The sequence below is a fragment of the Procambarus clarkii genome, chromosome 16 (genome assembly GCF_040958095.1).
Source record: "Procambarus clarkii isolate CNS0578487 chromosome 16, FALCON_Pclarkii_2.0, whole genome shotgun sequence".
Lineage (NCBI taxonomy): Eukaryota > Metazoa > Arthropoda > Malacostraca > Decapoda > Cambaridae > Procambarus > Procambarus clarkii.
In genome coordinates this window covers 18,136,649-18,155,099 of record NC_091165.1, presented here as the reverse complement: position 1 = coordinate 18,155,099, position 18,451 = coordinate 18,136,649, and the positions used below count along the sequence as shown (strand labels likewise).

Here is an 18,451-nt window from a genome sequence, read left to right as displayed (position 1 = left end):
CTCAACTGCGGTGAGGCCCATCCTACCTTCTCCCGTGCGTGTGTCCATTACAAGCTTGAGGCAGCCGTCCTCAACTTGAAGCACCGGGAGCGTTTATCTTTTCCTGAGGCGAGGCGCCAGGTTCGCCGGCTCCCGCCTTATGCTAATATCTCTTATGCTCGCGTGTTGCGCTCTTCCTCTCCTCGTCCTTCCCGCCTTCCTCAGACTCACAACCGTTTCCAGGCCTTGGACCCTGATGCGCCCACTGCCCCCTCCTCTGTCCCTTTGGGTTCTCTCCCGAAGGATCCTCCTCCTGGTCCTCTGTCTGGGGTTCCCCTTCCTTCTACCCGGTCTGTCGTGTCTTCTGTGTCTCCTTCCTCGTCCCCCTCCGATCCTCCTTCCCATCCTCTTCCTCCATCTATCGGCTCTCCCCGCTGCCTGTCGGTGCGGGCGGATGTCCATCGCTCTCCTAACGGCCGTCGTGTGTGCTCTCGTTCGGCTTCTCCTGTTGAGACACTGGAATCCGTTGCCCGGTACGTAGTTGCTGGGACACCGGTCTCTTTAAGTCAGAAGCGTAAGCCTGGCTCCTCTCCTTCCTCTTCCCCGGCGGGTAAGAAGGCTTCGCTTTCTTCCTCAGCTCCTCCTTCTGGCTCTGTTGCTCCTTCCACTCCCGTTTCAGTGCTTGCGCCCCCTGTTCCTGCTATGGAGGTTTCTTTGGCCCCTGCTTCCCTTTCGGTTGCTGCTCTTGCTGGGGTGCGCTCCTCTCTTTCTACTCCCCCTCTTCCTGCTGCTGTCCTTGACTGCTCCTCTCCGTTGTCTCCTCCTCCTCCTCCTCCTCCTCCTCCTCCGGACCCTGCCCGCCCACCTCTGATCTGTTCTCCCGTTTCCTTCCCTCCGTCTTTGCTCAGTTTACCCATGCCCCCTAACCCTGACTTTGCTGACCCTGATCCCGACCCTGATATTCTTTAACGTGCTCTGTTGGTCTTTCGCCTTTGTTTCTTCCTTGTTCTCTGTTTTTGTCCTTTCTCTTCTCGTCGTTGTCCATTCTTCAATGGAACGTTCGAGGTTATTACGCCAATTTCCTCGAACTCCAACTTCTGGTTTCGCGGTTTTCGCCCCTTTGTGTCTGTCTCCAGGAGCCGATGCTTGGTGCTCGTCCTGGTCGTTTTCGTGGCTATTCCTTTCTCTCCCCCCCCCCCCAGCCATTGCTGGGGCTTCTAATTCTTCTGCTCTCTTGATTCGGGCTGATGTTCCCTTTGTTCCTTTACTTTTTCCTTCGCCTCTCCATTGTTCTGCTGCTCGTATCTTTGTGGGGAAATGGTACACAGTTTGTTCCATTTATCTCCCCCCGGGTGTCCCGCTCTCTCTTCCTGATTTGAAACACCTCCTAGACTCCTTGCCGGAGCCTGTGCTCCTGCTGGGTGACTTCAATTGTCGTCATTCTCTTTGGGGTGACGTTCTGACGAATACCCGGGGTCGCCTCCTTGAGCCGTTTCTCCTCTCTTCTTCCCTGTCTCTTCTGAATTCTGGTGAGCCCACTCATTTGGACTCTCGAACTCGCACCCTTTCTTGTCTTGATCTTTCTCTCTGCTCTTCTTCTCTTTACTTAGATTTCACATGGCAGGTTCTTGATGACCTCCATGGAAGTGATCATTTCCCCATCCTTGTTTCCTTTTTCTCTTTTCGCCCTTCCCTCTCTTTCCCTAGGTGGCAGTTTGCTAAGGCGGACTGGACCCTGTTTTCCCTCAGTGCTACTCTCTCTGACCTCTCCCTTCTGCCCCTCTCTCGCGCTCTCCTCCTTTTTCATGACACTGTCTTCGACGCTGCCCTCCGCTCTATTCCTCGCTCTTCCTCTCGGGGTCCACGGAAGTGCGTTCCCTGGTGGAATGCGGACTGTGCTCGGGCTGTCCGCTGTAAGCGTGCAGCCTGGAAGAAGCACCGCCGTAGGCAGACGACCGATTCTTTTCTTTTCTTTCGGAAAGCGAGTGCGGTGGCCCGTAGGGCCATCCGTACGGCTAAACGTGAATGTTGGGCATCTTATGTCTCGACAATTACGTCCGAAACCCCTCTGGCCCAGATCTGGAAGCGTATCCGCAAGATAGCGGGTAAGTTCGTTCCCGATGTTTCACCGGTCCTTCACCTCCATGATACTCTTGTGGTGGACCCGTTGCAGGTCGCTTCCGAACTGGGTTCCCACTTTTCTTCTGTTAGCTCTGGTCTTCATCTTCCCCAATCTTTCCTTCTTCGTAAACCTGTCCTTGAGTCTCGTCCTTTAGATTTCTGCACTCATCTTCAGCTTCCCTATAATGATCCCTTCTCTCTCTCTGAACTTCGTTCTGCCCTGGCCCTCTGCGGTTCTACGGCGGCGGGCTCCGATGGTATTCATTATGAGATGCTTCGCCATCTCCCTCCGAGCACGTCTCAGTATTTACTGAGTCTGTATAATCGGATCTGGGAGTCGTCGTCAGTCCCTGAGGACTGGCTCGATGCCGTTGTCCTCCCTGTTCGCAAACCAGGGTCTCTGGGTACTTCCCCTAAGGACTTTCGCCCTATTGCTCTCACAAGTTGTGTCTGCAAACTCTTTGAACGTATGGTTAACGTTCGTCTGATGTGGTTCCTGGAACACCATCACCTCCTCTCCCCTTCTCAATTTGGTTTCCGCAAGTGCCGCAGCACGACAGATGTCCTGGTGAACTTGGAGGTCTATATACGTACTGCTTTTGCTGCGAAGACCTCCGTTGTTGCCGTCCTTTTTGACCTAGAAAAGGCTTACGACACCACTTGGCGTTATCATATCCTATCTCAACTTCATTCTTTTGGCCTTCGTGGTCATCTCCCTCTCTTTCTCCGCAGCTTCCTCTCTCGTCGTTCCTTTCGGGTGCGCCTTGGTACCGCTCTCTCTCCCCCTTTTCAGCAATACGAAGGTGTGCCCCAGGGTAGTGTTCTGAGCACTACTCTTTTTCTGGTTGCCCTCAATGGTCTTCTTTCCTCTCTTCCTTCTGGTGTCTTCTCCGCTCTCTATGTCGATGATCTTACCCTTTGTTGTCAGGGTGATGATTCGCCTCTCCTTCAACGCCGGCTTCAACTTGCGATTGATGCCGTGTCGTCTTGGGCCACAGGTCATGGCTTCAAGTTCTCTACTTCTAAGACTTGTGCCATGACTTTTACGCGGAAACGGGTTGTTCTTCGTCCCTCTTTGTCACTTTATGGTCATCCCCTTGAATACAAAGATTCCGCGAAGCTTTTGGGGTTATTCCTTGACACTCGTTTGTCTTGGTCTCCCCATATCTCTTACCTCCGTGTTGAGTGCTCTAAGTCCCTTACCCTCCTTCGGGTCTTGTCCCATACTTCTTGGGGGGCAGATAGGCGCACTCTCCTTGCTTTACATTCCTCTCTCGTCCTGTCTAAGCTCGATTATGGTTGCCCTGCTTACTCGTCTGCTTCTCCTTCTACTCTTCGCCGTCTTGATGCTTTGCACCATACTGGGTTGCGCCTCAGTTCTGGTGCCTTTCGTTCGACTCCCGTCCTTAGCTTGTATGTTGACACTGGCTTCCTGTCTCTCCAGGACCGCCGTGATCGCTACTGTCTTCGCTATCTTGCGCGGTCCTTGCAACATCCTTCCTCTCGTCTCTGTCGTGCTTTAACTTTTACCCCTCCTGCGGTTCCTGTTCCTCTTCACCACCTCCCTCTTTCTGTCCGGTTATCTCGCCTGCAGGATTCTCTTTCCGTTCGTATTTCTGATGTTTCTCCTCGTGTTGTTCCTTCTTTGCCCCCGTGGAGGGTCCCTCTTCCGCGGTTTTGTACATCCTTGACTCGTATCACTAAAGCTTTTACCCCTCCTACAGTTCTAAAACGCCTTTTCCTCGAGCACTTTTCTTCTCACTCCCGCTCCGTTTCTGTCTTCACCGATGGGTCTAAGTCAGCGGACGGTGTTGGCTACTCTGTTGTTTTTCCTGATCGCACTTATATGTGTCGCTTGCCTCCGGAGACTAGCATCTTTACAGCGGAACTTTATGCTATTCTCTATGCTCTTCGTCTCCTGCTTTCTCGTTGTCAGTCTTCCTTTGTGGTTGTTGTTGACTCTCGTAGTGCCCTCATGGCTCTCGGGTGCTTTAATCCAGTTCATCCGGTAGTTGTCGAGATCCAGCATTGGCTGTTTCTCGTTCACAGTAAATTTAAGTCGGTTGAGTTTTGTTGGGTTCCCAGCCATATTGGCGTGTCTTTAAATGAGCGTGCGGATGCTGCCGCTAAGGAAGCTGTCCGCTCTTGTCCCATCTCTCGTAAAGGCATTCCGTATTCCGACTTTTACCCGGTTATCCATTCCTCAGTCCTTACCCGTTGGCAGGCTTCTTGGTTGTCTGTTACTGGTAACAAGCTACGTACTCTTAAATGTTGTGTTTCCTCGTGGCCGTCCTCCTTCCACCGTAACCGGCGGTGGGAAACAGCTCTAGCGAGGTTGCGTATTGGCCATACTCGCTTAACCCATGGTCACTTGATGGAGCGCCGCCCTGCTCCTTATTGTCCTAGTTGCATTGTCCCTCTTACGGTCGTGCATGTCCTTCTTGAATGTCCTGACTTCCAGGACGAGCGTGTGTCTTGCTTTCCGACCGCCCCTCGCGGTCACCTGTCCCTCGATAGAATTCTTGGTGACTCGGATACTTTTGATATCGTTCGCCTTATGCGTTTTTGTTCTCGTATTGGCATCCTTGGTGATATTTAGCGCCCTCTGATTATTTTGCGTATTTGATGGTGCTACATAGCCTTCCCAGTTTGGTGCCTTCTTTTGATAATTACTTACTTATATATATAAAGAAAAAAAAATTAGGGGTGATAAAAGAAAATATTAGTGTTCAATAAGACTCCACAAGGTCTTCTCGGAATACTTTCTTCTTCTTCGAGGCTATGGGTCCTTACAATTTCACCAGTGGTGGTACCTCTACATATATAAAGATTTATGATATATCGCCTGGCATTAGATTTGACGATAAGTCTGCTTACGTTACTTTATGGTACAAGAATGTCTGCTTCATCCAGTACTGTTGTCCAGGTTCTGCTCTGCTCCTCATAACTTTGTATTTGAAAGTCAAGTAGTTATCTAACGACATTTTGCGTCAAGATTTCTTTGAGTATTGCAGTCCATTTTCTCGCCAGATTCCTCTCGTATCAGTTTTGTATATTCCACAAAATTCGTATTAGCAGGAACCCATTCCTATTGGATGATCCTGTATTAGAAGATTTGCCTAGAACAAATCCACAGGAGCCGTAATGAGGGTTCGAACCTATGCGCTTGGTGTTGCCAGGCACACGCTCTAGTCAACTGCGCCACGGATTTACACAGGTCGGCGTTCAATCCCCGACCGTCCAAGTGGTTGGACATCGTTCCCTGCCACCTCTGTCCTATCCCAAATCCTTATCCTGACCCTAGTGCTGTATAGTCGTAATGGCTTGAAGCATTCTCCTGATCGTTTGCTTCTATCCCCTCCCCCCTCTACACAGCTCAATTTAGATCAATGTGGCGAGATAGAGGCACCGAGGCTAATAGCACCAGTTGCATTGTTGCCAAGTCCGGCTGGTGAGACGGCGGGGAACCTCGTGGTGGTGGCGGCGGCTGCTCCGAGTGACCTCGATGCTTAACTTTTAAATATAGTAAAGATAACCAGTGGGTGAGTGGGAAGTGGGTACAGTTGAAGATTAGCTCGAGAAGAGTGGCTGTAGGAGGAGCTAGTGCCAGGGATCGGTCCAGCTGCTGGTGTGATGAGACGACGTTGGTGTCGGTCGCTGGTGTCAGGACCTTGGTGAGGCTGGGGTCTCCAGAGCATGCCGAGGCTGGCGCTTCAGGTACAAAATTTGGAATTGATAGGTAATGTGTTAGTTTCTATTAATTGGCTATTAATCATGAGGAGGCTGTTCTGTAGTTTGATGCTGGGGTCAACAGTTTGATGCAGTGGCTTCATTTTGAACCGTCAGTGAAGATTGGATCGAGGGATCAAGATATGATCAACCATACATCAGAAAATGAAGAAATGACGTTTCACTTCGTCCTGGACCACTATAAAGTCATCAAGGACCGAAACGTCGTAGTGTCTTCATTTTCTGTGCAGTTTGGTCATCATGTATTCAGGCACGTTATTGACTCATGGTCTACACGAGGGTCAGATAGAGTAGAGGCAGGGGATGTAGTGGTTTCGTCACGAGAGACGTGGTTGAAGAGCAGGGTTTGCAGATCTAGATGCTGTAGATGTTGCAGGAATTTTGGAGATTGTCGAAATGCAACTATTACAGTTGGTAATTTGTTTTAATTTAACCTATTAATGGTCTTGACAAATAGGCTGTTCTTCCCGTCAAATCTGTCGGCAATGGCGAGTAGAACTTGAACCGTTCTCTCCTGTGGTGTTTGGATAGGCCTACCCAAGCATTAATTGAAGAGGCTGGACTGGCCGCGGTCATGTTCTTAATTGTGGTCAGACAGCCTTGTAGTCCCGACCACCTGAATTGGTTTAGAACCAATGATGCTCTTGGGTTGGTTGATAGGAAACTGCTTGATTCCGGGAAATGTGTGGACCTAGTTTGTAGTGCCTGTAATTCCTGCGGTCGTGGAAGTAGCTGCTACAGAATTTGATTCCGTTGATACAATCCCAACTAACCCATACACATTTCACCTTTGTAAACGTACATTAATGACACTGCAGAAAGACACCTCGAACACTGTTTATGTAGGACAAACGTTAATCTGTGTTTTTTAATTTATGTATATAGGTTAGATTAGCATCTTAAAAGCACTACAACCACCTTCTGAGGTTGTTCAATAAATCGCTGAACTATATGTTGAACAGATCTCTAACCCTGTCCATGGAGGACAGAAGAAAGTGTATAGAGACTGGTTAGCATTGTAAATGTGCGGCCACGTCTGTGATAGGGGAGAGGAAAAAAAAATTGTAGTAGTACGCGTCCCTCCCTCTCGCCTTAATCTTTGATAGGTGGGTGTTGTACCCATGGTTCTCTTTGGGGGGGGGGGGGGGGGAGATGGGTTGAACCATAGTTATTCCTTGCAGTGTGGGCCTACCTTTCGGGTATATCGTCCCGGGTTCCTATGCTTGGGAAGGGCACTGTCTCTTTGGCTCTGTTAGTATTTTCCATGACTAAGAATAGTTTTAAATAATTACCTTAAGGACATCAAATTTTTACATCTGTGATCTCCATTTGTAGCTTTAAATTCTTGGTAACAAATCACTTCTTGACCTTGCGCAGAATGATACACATTCTCACCACAATGAGTCGGTAGATAAACTAACTTGTAACCGACGTATAACCTTTACTTCCTCCCATTCACCCAGCTCTGGGTATCTTTCTCAACCTGGAATTGTATTTCAGCGCCTGAAGCTTCACTACGTGGAAGCCGGAAGCCCGGAAAACCCGCTGGTGGTGATGATCCACGGAGCACCAGACTTCTGGTTCACTTGGAGGAGACAGATCCCCTCCATCAGCAACGCCTACTGGTAAGTCTGAATTTGCCGGTCCTCCCACACAAATTTCATTGTCTGCCAATGGAAGTGAGTGTGTACGTCCGTGTACCCAATAAGCTGTGTATGGAGCCTAATACCATTTCACACTACTGTATTCAATGTCACTGATTTTTGTTTGGTTGGTTTTGTTTGGTTTGCACTGCTCGCGTCCGACTGAGCCTTGTGTGTCCCCGCAGGGTGGTGGCAGTGGACATGCGTGGTTGCGGGGACTCGGACACCCCTCATCTGAGAACACACTACACCACCTCCCTTCTCGCCGACGATATCGCCAGCCTCATCAGGATCCTGGGTAGGTAGTACTAGTGCGTGGCCAGGATAGTGTTTTCACTGACGAGTGGCCATTGTCAGGGGTTGTGCAGGTTCCTAGCAGCAGCAGCAGGTAGATAGGTCGCCCCGCGGTGTGGCGGCGAGCACGGGACGCCTTCATCCCCAACACACGCGGGGAACCAATAGAATCTAAAACTAGTTAATCAAATTTATTGACGTCACATCTTGTGCATGCAATATATGTGAAACACTTTTTTCTCATATTTTGTTTAGGTTAAGATAGGATAGGTTAGACTGGGTTAGGTTTACATCATGATATAATATACGTAGTGGTGAAAATTTGCTCAGGTCACAAAGTAGACCTTACTGTAGAGCAGCCGTATTCTTCTACCCCAATGTGGCGTAGCCTGACATGGTGCAGTTTACTCTATCGACGTTATCGGACCTTTTTTTTTTATACTTAATGAGGTGCTCCTGTCAGGGACAAGGCCTGGTGCGGTCACCATCCTGCTAGACTAAATGTATCTTGAGGGTGACGTGTGTGGAAGTATGGTGGTTGATCCCAGTTAAAAGGTGGACATAAAGCCATTTTTTGACACAATCACACACACCGCTCCTGTATCAGGCAAGTTACGGGCTCACCATAGCCCGTGCTACTTGGAGATTTCGTTCCGAGTAGCTAAATCTAAAACAGCCATTCCTTGGTTATTTACTCTAATGATGCTTATACTGGTACGTGGCTAACAGCGAGCCCAGCGTGGTGGGCGTCCTGCTCAATACATGGAAGACTTAGGAAATGCAGCCGAACGCAAACTGTTAGCATAGTTTGCTCTGAACATGATAATGTGTACATAATCGAACTGTCCTCCGGCCAGGCTCGTTAAAGGCGCCCGTCCCCAAAGACGCATTCATAAATTTTAACATACTGTATGTATTGAAGGTCTATGTATAGCTTGCTGTAGGTCAGGTTAGACGTTTAGATTGTCAATTATTTGTGACTGAAGTACACGAGTGAAGCATTTAGTTGAGATTCGAACAGAGGTCATCAGCGAAACACTGTTAGAGAAATGCTCGAACATGATCAATAGAGCCGTGTGTAAATTTTTAATTCGTAAACAGGGTCTGACGGTTGGCCTTTGTTTGGAGGACGGGCTGAAGCAAAGTCCATTCCATGCACCCACTAAATCCCCCGTTTGATTAAAAAAACGGTTTACACACATCTCGTACCCAACACGTCCTCGAGTCCATTACATCCAGAGGTCGATCCCACAGACGCATTCATAAATTAGTACATGCTGTTCATTCAAAACGGGAATTTTCTCAAATGGGCAGAAAGCAAGATAAATTCACACGACCTGACCCGAAGGCAACCTCTGACCATTAAATCTCTAGGTGTGACTTCTTAATTGCTAAGACGGACAACCTGGTGCCTTTCAATATCCTGTCGGGCTGACTCATGTTGTATGTAAAAAAAATTAAATACCTTTTATGGCGTTACACATACACTATCTTATGAGCCAAAAATGGAATGGAAAAACCATCTTAAGCTTACCTAATTTGTATATTAGAGGAAACACTTGGGTAAATTCTAATATGGAAACAAGGGTGTTTTATGAGCGAATTCCTGGGTAGCATAATACTCGGTATTATGCTACCCAGTATTATGCTATTATGCTATTATGTATTATGTATTATGCTATAATAGTATTATGCTATTATACCCGGTATTATGCTATTATGCTTCATGTGTAGGTTAGACAAGAGTGAATTCGGTTGGATATATACTGGATCTGCCTCGTATGGGCCTAAACAGACCATCTGCAGTTTAGGAATTTGCCCATGCTTGTCACGATCCCACCACTACTGGTACAGCCGTAACATAGTAATAGAGGTGCCAGAGAAGTAGAATTTATCTATAATTTACTTTTAAAGTTCGCATGTATCATTCCGTGCAATTGGTGTGTTAGAGAATTCTGCTGGACAAAAGATAAAAATCTATTGTCATCCGTATAAATAGTGACAGCAGTAGCCCTGGGAGTACTAATTAGATCGCTGGGAGTAGGGTAAGGTAATGTAATTATCAGATCACATACATGATCTACAACGATCTTGTAGGTGTAAGGTGTGTGTACTCGCCTAGTTGTGCTTGCGGGGGGGTTGAGCTCTGGCTCTTTGGTCCTGCCTCTCAACCGTCAATCAACTGTTTAGATTCCTGAGCCTACTGGGCTATATCATATGTAAATTTGAAACTGTATGGAGTCCGCCTCCACCACATCAATGCCTAATGCATTCCATCTGTTAACTACCGATACTGAAAGTTCTTTCTAACGTCCCTGTGGCTCATTTGGGTCTCCACCTGTCCCCTTGTACGCGTACACCCCGTGTTAAACAGTTTATTATCTACCCTGTCAATTCTTGAGAATTTTGTAGGTAATGATCATGTCTCGCCTTACTCTTCTGTCTTCCAGTGTCGAGAGGTGCATTTCACGCAGCCTTTCCTCGTAACTCGTGCCTCTTAGTTATGGGGACTTGCCTAGTGGCATATCTCTGAAATTTTTCCAGCTTTGTCTTGTGCTTAACAAGGTACGGGCTCCATGCTGGGGCTGCATACTCCAGGATTGGACTTGCATATGTGGTATACAAGGTTCTGAATGATTCCTTACACAGGTTTCTGAAGGTTGTTCTGATGTTAGCCAGCCTCGCATATGCCGCCGATGCAATTCTTTTTATGTGGACTTCAGCAGACAGGTTTGGTGCGATATCAACTCCTAGATCTTTCTCTGTACTTACCTAGTTGTGCTTGCGGGGGTTGAGCTCTGGCTCTTTGGTCCCGCCTCTCAACTGTCAATCAACAGGTGTACAGGTTCCTGAGCCTATTGGGCTCTATCATATCTACACTTGAAACTGTGTATGGAGTCAGCCTCCACCACATCACTTCCTAATGCATTCCATTTGTCAACCACTCTGACACTAAAAAAGTTCTTTCTAATATCTCTGTGGCTTATTTGGGCACTCAGTTTCCACCTGTGTCCCCTAGTGCGTGTGCCCCTTGTTAAACAGCCTGTCTTTATCAACCCTGTCAATTCCCTTGAGGATCTTGAATGTGGTGATCATGTCCCCCCTAACTCTTCTGTCTTCCAACGAAGTGAGGTTTAATTCCCGTAGTCTCTCCTCGTAGCTCATATCTCTCAGCTCGGGTACTAGTCTGGTGGCAAACCTTTGAACATTTTCCATTTTAGTCTTATGCTTGACTAGATATGGACTCCATGCTGGTGCCGCATACTCCAGGATTGGTCTGACATATGTGGTATATAATGTTCTGAAAGATTCCTTACACAAGTTTCTAAAGGCCGTTCTTATGTTAGCCAACCTGGCATATGCTGCTGCTATCCTCCTCCTTGATGTGAGCATCAGGGGACAGGTCTGGCGTGATATCAACCCCCAGGTCTTTCTCTCTCTCGGACTCTTGAAGTATTTCATCTCCCAAGTGATACCTTGTATCTGGTCTCCTGCTTCCTACCCCTATCTTCATTACATTACATTTGCTTGGATTAAACTCTAACAGCCATTTGTTCGACCATTCCTGCAGCTTGTCCAGGTCTTCTTGAAGCCTCAAGCTGTCCTCCTCTGTCTTAATCCTTCTCATAATTTTGGCGTCGTCAGCAAACATTGAGAGGAATGAGTCTATACCCTCTGGGAGATCATTTACGTATATCAGAAACAGGATAGGTCCAAGTACAGAGCCCTGTGGGACTCCACTGGTGACTTCACGCCAGTCCGAGGTCTCACCCCTCACTGTAACTCTCTGCTTCCTATTGTTTAGGTACTCCCTTATCCACTGGAGCGCCCTACCAGTTACTCCTGCCTGTTTCTCCAGCTTATGCATCAACCTTTTATGGGGTACTGTGTCAAAGGCTTTCCGACAGTCCAAAAAAATGCAGTCCGCCCACCCTTCTCTTTCTTGTTTAATCTTTGTCACCTGATCGTAGAATTCTATCAATCCTGTAAGGCAAGATTTACCCTCCCTGAACCCATGTTGATGGGTTGTTACGAAGTCTCTTCTCTCCAGATGTGTTGCTAGGTTTTTTCTCACAATCTTCTCCATCACCTTCCATGGTATAAAAGTTAAGGACACTGGCCTGTAGTTCAGTGCCTCTTGTCTGTCACCCTTTTTGTATATTGGTACTACATTAGCAGTCTTCCATATTTCTGGTAGGTCCCCCGTTTCCAGTGACCTACTATACACTATGGAGAGTGGTAGGCAAAGTGCTCCTGCACACTTTCAATACCCATGGCGAGATTCCATCCGGCCCAACAGCTTTTCTCATATCCAGCTCCAATAGGTGCTTCTTGACCTCATCTCTTGTAATTTCGAACCTATCCAAGGTCACCTGGTTTGCTGCCACCTCTTCTAGCGCCGCGACATCTCCCTGTTCTATTGTAAAGACCTGGAACCTTTTGTTGAGTTCTTCACACACCTCTTTGTCATTCTCTGTGTACCTGTCCTCGCCCACCCTAAGTTTCATCACCTGTTCCTTCACTGTTGTCTTCCTCCTTATGTGACTGTGTAGTAGCTTGGGTTCGGTCTTGGCTTTATTAGCTATATCTGTCTGTTTCATGAAGTGCTTAATCTCCCATTCTGTATCCTGTGTCTGGCCTCCTGTTTCCACCGTCTACTTTCTTTACCTTACATTTACTCGGGTTGAACTTTAGTAGCCATTTGTTGTACCATTCATTTAGTCTGTCTAGGTCATCTTGTAGCCTTGTACTATCTTCCTCTGTTTTAACCCTCATAAATTTTGCATCAGCAAACAATGAAAGGAAAAAGATTCTGTACCCTCTAGGAGATCATTTACATATATCGGAAACAGTATAGGTGCAAGGACTGAACCCTGCGGGACTCCACTTGGTGACGCCTCGCTAATCTTAGACCTAACCCCTCAGTGACTCGGTCTACTGTTGCTTAGTTACTCCCTTATTTAATAGAGTACCTTCCCTTTCACTCCTGCCTGCATCTCCAGCTTTTGCACTAACCTCTGTTGTGGTACTGTCAAAGGATTTCTGGCAATCCAAAAATATGCAGTCTGCCCACCCTTCTTGTCTGATTTTTGTTGTCAGGTCGTAGAATTAATCCTGTGAGGCCGGACTTATCCCTGAACCCATGTTGATGCTGTGTTATAAAAGTTTTCGCTCCAGATGTTCCACTAACTTTTTTTCGCACAATCTTTTCCCGTCAACTTGCATGGTATGCAAGTTAGGGACACTGACCTCCCTGTATCCCCCTTCTTGTATATCGGGACTACATTAGCCGCCTTCCAAATTTTTAGCAGTTACCCTGTTGCCAGTGATTTGTTATACACTATGGAGAGAGGCAGGCACAGTTCTTCTGCTCCTTCCTTTAATATCCAAGGGGAGATTCCATCTGGGCTTATAGCCTTTGTCACGTCCAACTCAAGCAAAAGCTTTCTTACATCCCCACTGGTAATCTCAAACTCTTGTAGTGGTATCTTATCTCTTGAACTACTTCTTGCTCTAATGTGAAGACCTCCTGGACTTATTCAGCTCCTCACACACACTTCCATGTCGTTTGTAGTGAATCTCTGCCGTATCCTCAATCTCATTTCCTGTTCCTTTACTGTTGTTTTTCTCCTGATGTGGCTGTGCAGCAATTTAGGCTGAGTCTTTGCCTTGCTTGCGATATCATTTTCGTATTGCCGTTCTACCTCTTCTCAACCTGACATATTCATTCTCGGCACTCTGGTATCTTTCTCTGCTCTAAAATGTCCTGTTATTTTTATAGTTTCTCCACGCCATTTTAATTTGATGCTTAGTTAGCTTACATATCCGATTAAACCATGGGTTTCTCTCCTGAATGTCATTGTTTTCCTTTTGGACCGGGAGAAACTTGTCTGCTGCGTCCTTACACTTCTGTGTGATGTAGTCCATCATGTCTTGGGCCGTCTTTCCCCTGAGCTCTGTTTTCCATGTTATATCTGTTAGGAATTTTCTTATCTCCTAGTTTCCCTTTCGGAATGCCAACCTTTAGTTTTCAGTTCCCCTTCTAGAGTTCATTAACATTTCTTTGACCCAGATATTCAAACGTCAGTACACTGTGGTCGCTCATTCCTACTGGGCCCTCGAAACAGATTTCCCTTATGTTAGTCGTTCAGAGTGAAGACTAGGTACTCTCTCGCTGGTTCATCATTTACTCTCATTCTTGTCGGTTCCCTGACATGCTGGCTTAGTTTCTTGTCGCCACCTCCAATAGTTTAGCTCTCCATGCAGTTCCTTGTTCTTCGTCTATCCTTCCGTGATTGAAGTCCCCCATGATGAGCAGATGGGGTCTATTTCTACAGGCAGCAGAGGCTGCCCTCTCAATTATAGTGTTAAGGTGCCATCAGTTAGTTTCTGTTAAGTTGTTCAATGTCAACCAATCTTTTTTTGACCACTTGTATATGGAAAAGGGCTGCAACTGTTCAAAGTTTTTGTATCGCAGCCTAAATACAAAGAAAAATTTTTTTTCCAACAAATGTTACACATTTTCAATAAGCCTCTACAACCACAAGTTTCAAATGAAATAATTTCTATGACTCTTCTATCACATTAGTATATAATAAAGGATCTGTGAGGGGATTTTCCAAAATGTTTAGTTTTACTTATACAAAGTCAGTTCCCCCCCAAATTATGTAAATATATCGTGTTGGATTTTTTTATAAAATCAATAAAATTAGGAAAAAACGCTTCATACAGATTGTAGACATACTCTACATACAAGGTGTGAGTTTCATATAAATTGAATAAAAAATGAAAGTAGAAGTTTAAGTTTGTTACTTGAAAAGAAATGATTAAAAATGAAGTCAAAGGTGCTGCCATCTGTGGCTGAGGTTGACATCAACCAATTTCCTCCAAAACTGGCACCCTTGCAGATAGCCTTACGTGCAGTCAGGTGTATAAGTTTCATGCAAAAACAAATAAGAAAAAAATGGATTTTTTTTTTTGTTTAAACTAATTTTTTTACTATATGCAGTTACAATAGCAGTCATAAGACATGATTTCAGTTGACACTTGTGTTTTATGTTAATTTCTGGGGAAGCCCCTTCGGCTCCCCGGAGCTATCCAGGCTAATGTCAGACTTTGGCATCAGTCATGTGCACAGTTCTGTGGGCCTACCGGGGATCACGAGCCAGAACCTGGCCCCCTCAGAGGCAAGGGGAGCAATGGCCTATATAAATCCCCGTGTGGTTGGAAGCATTCTATGTCTGCCATCGACCGGGTTAGGCACCCAGAAAGGTAAATATCCCAAAACAAACCCCTATTCTGGCGAAAATTGCTAAAAAAAAAAAAGGCCGAACAAGTGGATAGAACTCCCCAAACAGAAAAGAGCACGACTTCGCACGTCGCCGTCTACAGCTTCCCCCCTCCCCGGGAGGGGGAAGGGGGAGCCCCAGACCCCCTACACCTCAGTTCTGAGGCTGATGCTACAGGCAGAGGTCATGTGCTCTGGTTCCAATGATTGTTCCAGCACTGTGCCTTGTGTGTGGTGTCTGACTTCCTTGGGTGCACGAGCCAGGAGTTATTCTACAGTACTCTGGTTGCATGCGCTTAGGGGTTTCCTTCCCTAAGTGCCCTGTAAGTACTGCCCTTGGGGGCTTGGGGCCACCTTCCACAAATTCCTTGGGTCTGCTTCTGCTGGGCCGTTTTACTGCTCGTTTTTTTGGCTGACCTTTGGGTGTTTGGGTGTTTTGTCTCCCTTGTTTACCTTAGGGTAAGAGGCAGTTTGCACTGGTAAGGGGCACAGGGTACTGCACAGCTTTTCACCATTCATAGCGGCCAGCTCTGTTCCTTTTGGGTATGTTGTCCTCTTGCGGGGTTTTATTTTTGTTGTTGCCTGGTTGGGAAGTCTGCCTTGATTGTTGGCCCCCGTTGTACCTGTCCTGAGTACGGTTCTCTCTTCTGGTGGTACCCCCTGCTGTGCACACGTCCCTGGGGTTCAGCTTTAGTGTTGCTTAGTAGTCATGGGCGCCGGTTAACAGTACCCTGCCTGGGATTCCCTGTGCAGGAGTTCCGTCTCAGGACCCTGGGAAACTCGCACGGGTCCGATGGATGTACCCCCCTTGCTTTGTGGGAGTTCGAGGATTGCTCGGTCCCCTTGTGTCAGGGTGACTCTCACTGGTTTTTTGCCTCCGTCTTGCTGCCTGTTGGGTTGGTGACTTTCGACCCAGTCCTGCAAGTTTTGGTGCTTGCTGGTGACTCGGTTTACCCAATCTAATGATGATCTTTTGCGGGTACAGGCGGCGCAGGCGTTGCATGTGTGCTTTAGGTTGTTGCAACGTGCCTGGTTGGTTGCTTACTCGGATGCCCCGAGGCTGCCCCGTTTCGCTTATAGGGACCCGGACTTTGGGGTGATTTTCGCTTCGGCCTTGGTTCAGTCCGCACCCCCTCGTCCTTCCCCTGCTGTAGTTCGTTCTGGCTTGAATGAACCACAGCAGGGGAAGGACGCTGTTTCCAACTCAGACGTCTGATGGTTTCGGAGTTGGGGCAGGGTTTAGATGATAGTCTCGGGCAGTCTCGGGGGATACCCCTTCCAGAGTGGTGACGGATGCATTAGTCTGATCTCCCTGCTGAAGCCTCCGGGTCTGACCAGTGGGCTCCCCCTTCCGTCCGGTTTTCATGGCTGCACCGGCCTTTCTTTTGAGGCGGGTGCTTTGGGTGATGACTTGACCCCAGGTCCTGTGGTGGAGGATCTTGGGGCGGGGGAGGGGCAGACCTGGGGGGCCTTGGGCCCTGTTGGACCCCGCCTGGGTTTTTCTGCCCTCTGAGCAGGGCTTACTGTTACAAGGAGTGGGGTTTTCTTTTCCCCCTCTTTGTCAGAGTTGGATTTGGTGTCTGCTTCTCCCCGGGTTCCGTTTAGTGTCCCCCCTGGGTGCGTTGGTTCAGTCTTTCCGGAGGCTTTTGGGTTCCCGCATCCAACCTCCTGCGGTGCAGGAGGCCCTTGAGGCTTACCTCCTGCGTGATCCGGAGTATGCCTCTGTTATGGATCAGGTTTGGGGGTCTTCATTCCCCTACTGGGTCCGTTATGAGGGTTCCAGAGTCGTCCTGGGTGGTGGACTGTCCTGTGTTTGCTTTGGAAGCTTGGCATACCTTCTGTCATTCCCGTACACTTGAATGGTGCGAGGCTTCGACGGTGGTTCAGGTTTTCTTGGGGGGGGGGGGGGCGGCGGCGGCGGCGAGTTTGAGCACCTCAGTGAGTGCTTGTTTGCCCCTGCCCTTCCTCGGGATGTTGGCGTTTTGCAGCGCCATGTGCAAGTTCTTCCCTTTTGGGTGCACAGGTTGCTGAGGACTTGCATGCTCATGGCCTCTTGGCTTCGACTTTGCATTTTTCTTCTCTAGGAGCTGTCTTCGGACTGACTTGAGGAGGATGTGTGGACGCTAGGGGCCGTTCCTGGGTCCGGTTCCTTGGGCTCGGCGGTTGCTCATCGTCTGCCTTGTTGAAGCTGTTTGCGCTGATCCTGCGGGATAGGGTTTTGCCGTTTTATGCTTCCCGGCTAGCGTGTTGGCAGGCAGTGCTTGCTTCCTCTCTGGAATCTGCCTGGGCCCTGGCTTTTAGGATGTCTTTGCGTTTTTGTCCCCTGCTGTTTGCTAACTCTGCAGTGGCGCAGTATTTGCAGGCTGTCTCGGCTAGTTGTCCTATGTCTGACTTGTTGGTTCTTCGGGGGGGGCCCTTGTGGGGAGAGGGGGGGGGCGGCGTCCTTCCTAGAGAGGTCGTGCCAGTGCTCAGGGTTCCGTTCGCCGGGGTAGGCCACTGGTGCCAGTTTCGGGGCAGGCCATGCCTTCGTCTGGTCGGTGCAGTGTTCACTCTGTACAAGGCTCGGGTTCTCACAAGGGGTGTCGGCCCTTTCGCGGTTCGTCTCATTGACGGGGCGATGGGAGGAAGGCTTGCGGTGTTCGCTCACGCCCGGTCCCACGAATTTTGGGAGTTTCAGGTCGTATTGGTCGGCCTGCGGTGGCGTTGGGTTGCCCCTTCTCCTTTGGGAGGGGGGGGGGGCTGTCGGGGCATGCCTCTTCCCATTCGCTCTGTCGGGTCATCTTGGAGTGGGTTCGCTTGGGCGGGGTCGAAACGACGACGTCTCTTGGATGGGTTTCCCAAGAGGACCTGCAGTTCATTCTGGACTTGTCCCATTTGAACTCCTGGGTTCATTGCCCCTCTTTCCGGATGACCACACTGTCCCAGGTTCGGCTCCTGTTGGCGCAGGGTGCTTGGATTTTATCCCTGGACCATAGAGATGCTTATTGGCACGTCTCAATTCATCTGGGGTTAAGGGACTGACTCGGTTTTGTTGTGGGGCGACAGTGTTACCAGTTTGGTTGTCTCCCGTTTGGGTTGAACCTGGCACCTTGCGTGTTCACACGCCTTACCTAGGTCGTGGTGGCCCGTCTGCATATTTTAGGCGTTTGGGTATTGGCCTTCCTTGGCGACTGGCTGGTCTGGGTTCCCAGCCAGTCCGCTTGTCTGCTAGTCAGGGATTTGGTTCTTTCCCAGCTCGCTGGGTTCGGGTTTTTGGTGAACTGGAGGATGTCCCATCTGGTTCCCTCAGAAGTTCGGACCTGGCTGGGTCTTGTGGGGGGGGGGGGGGGGGGGGGACTCGGGCCACTTCCTTGTCTCTTCGTCCGGAGTCTCTCCT

The 18,451-nt window shown here is 48.5% G+C and overlaps 1 protein-coding gene across 2 annotated transcripts in view; it reads left to right on the top strand.

Annotated features, from left to right (window-relative positions):
* LOC123760089 (epoxide hydrolase 4) overlaps positions 1-18,451 on the top strand; it is a 33,184-nt gene that overhangs the window by 3,918 nt on the left and 10,815 nt on the right. For both annotated transcript variants that reach the window (XM_069325293.1, XM_069325292.1), the window contains exons 2-3: positions 7,351-7,475; positions 7,679-7,791. In XM_069325293.1, coding sequence (XP_069181394.1) covers positions 7,351-7,475; positions 7,679-7,791 — 238 coding nt within the window. The remainder of the gene's footprint in view (positions 1-7,350; positions 7,476-7,678; positions 7,792-18,451) is intronic.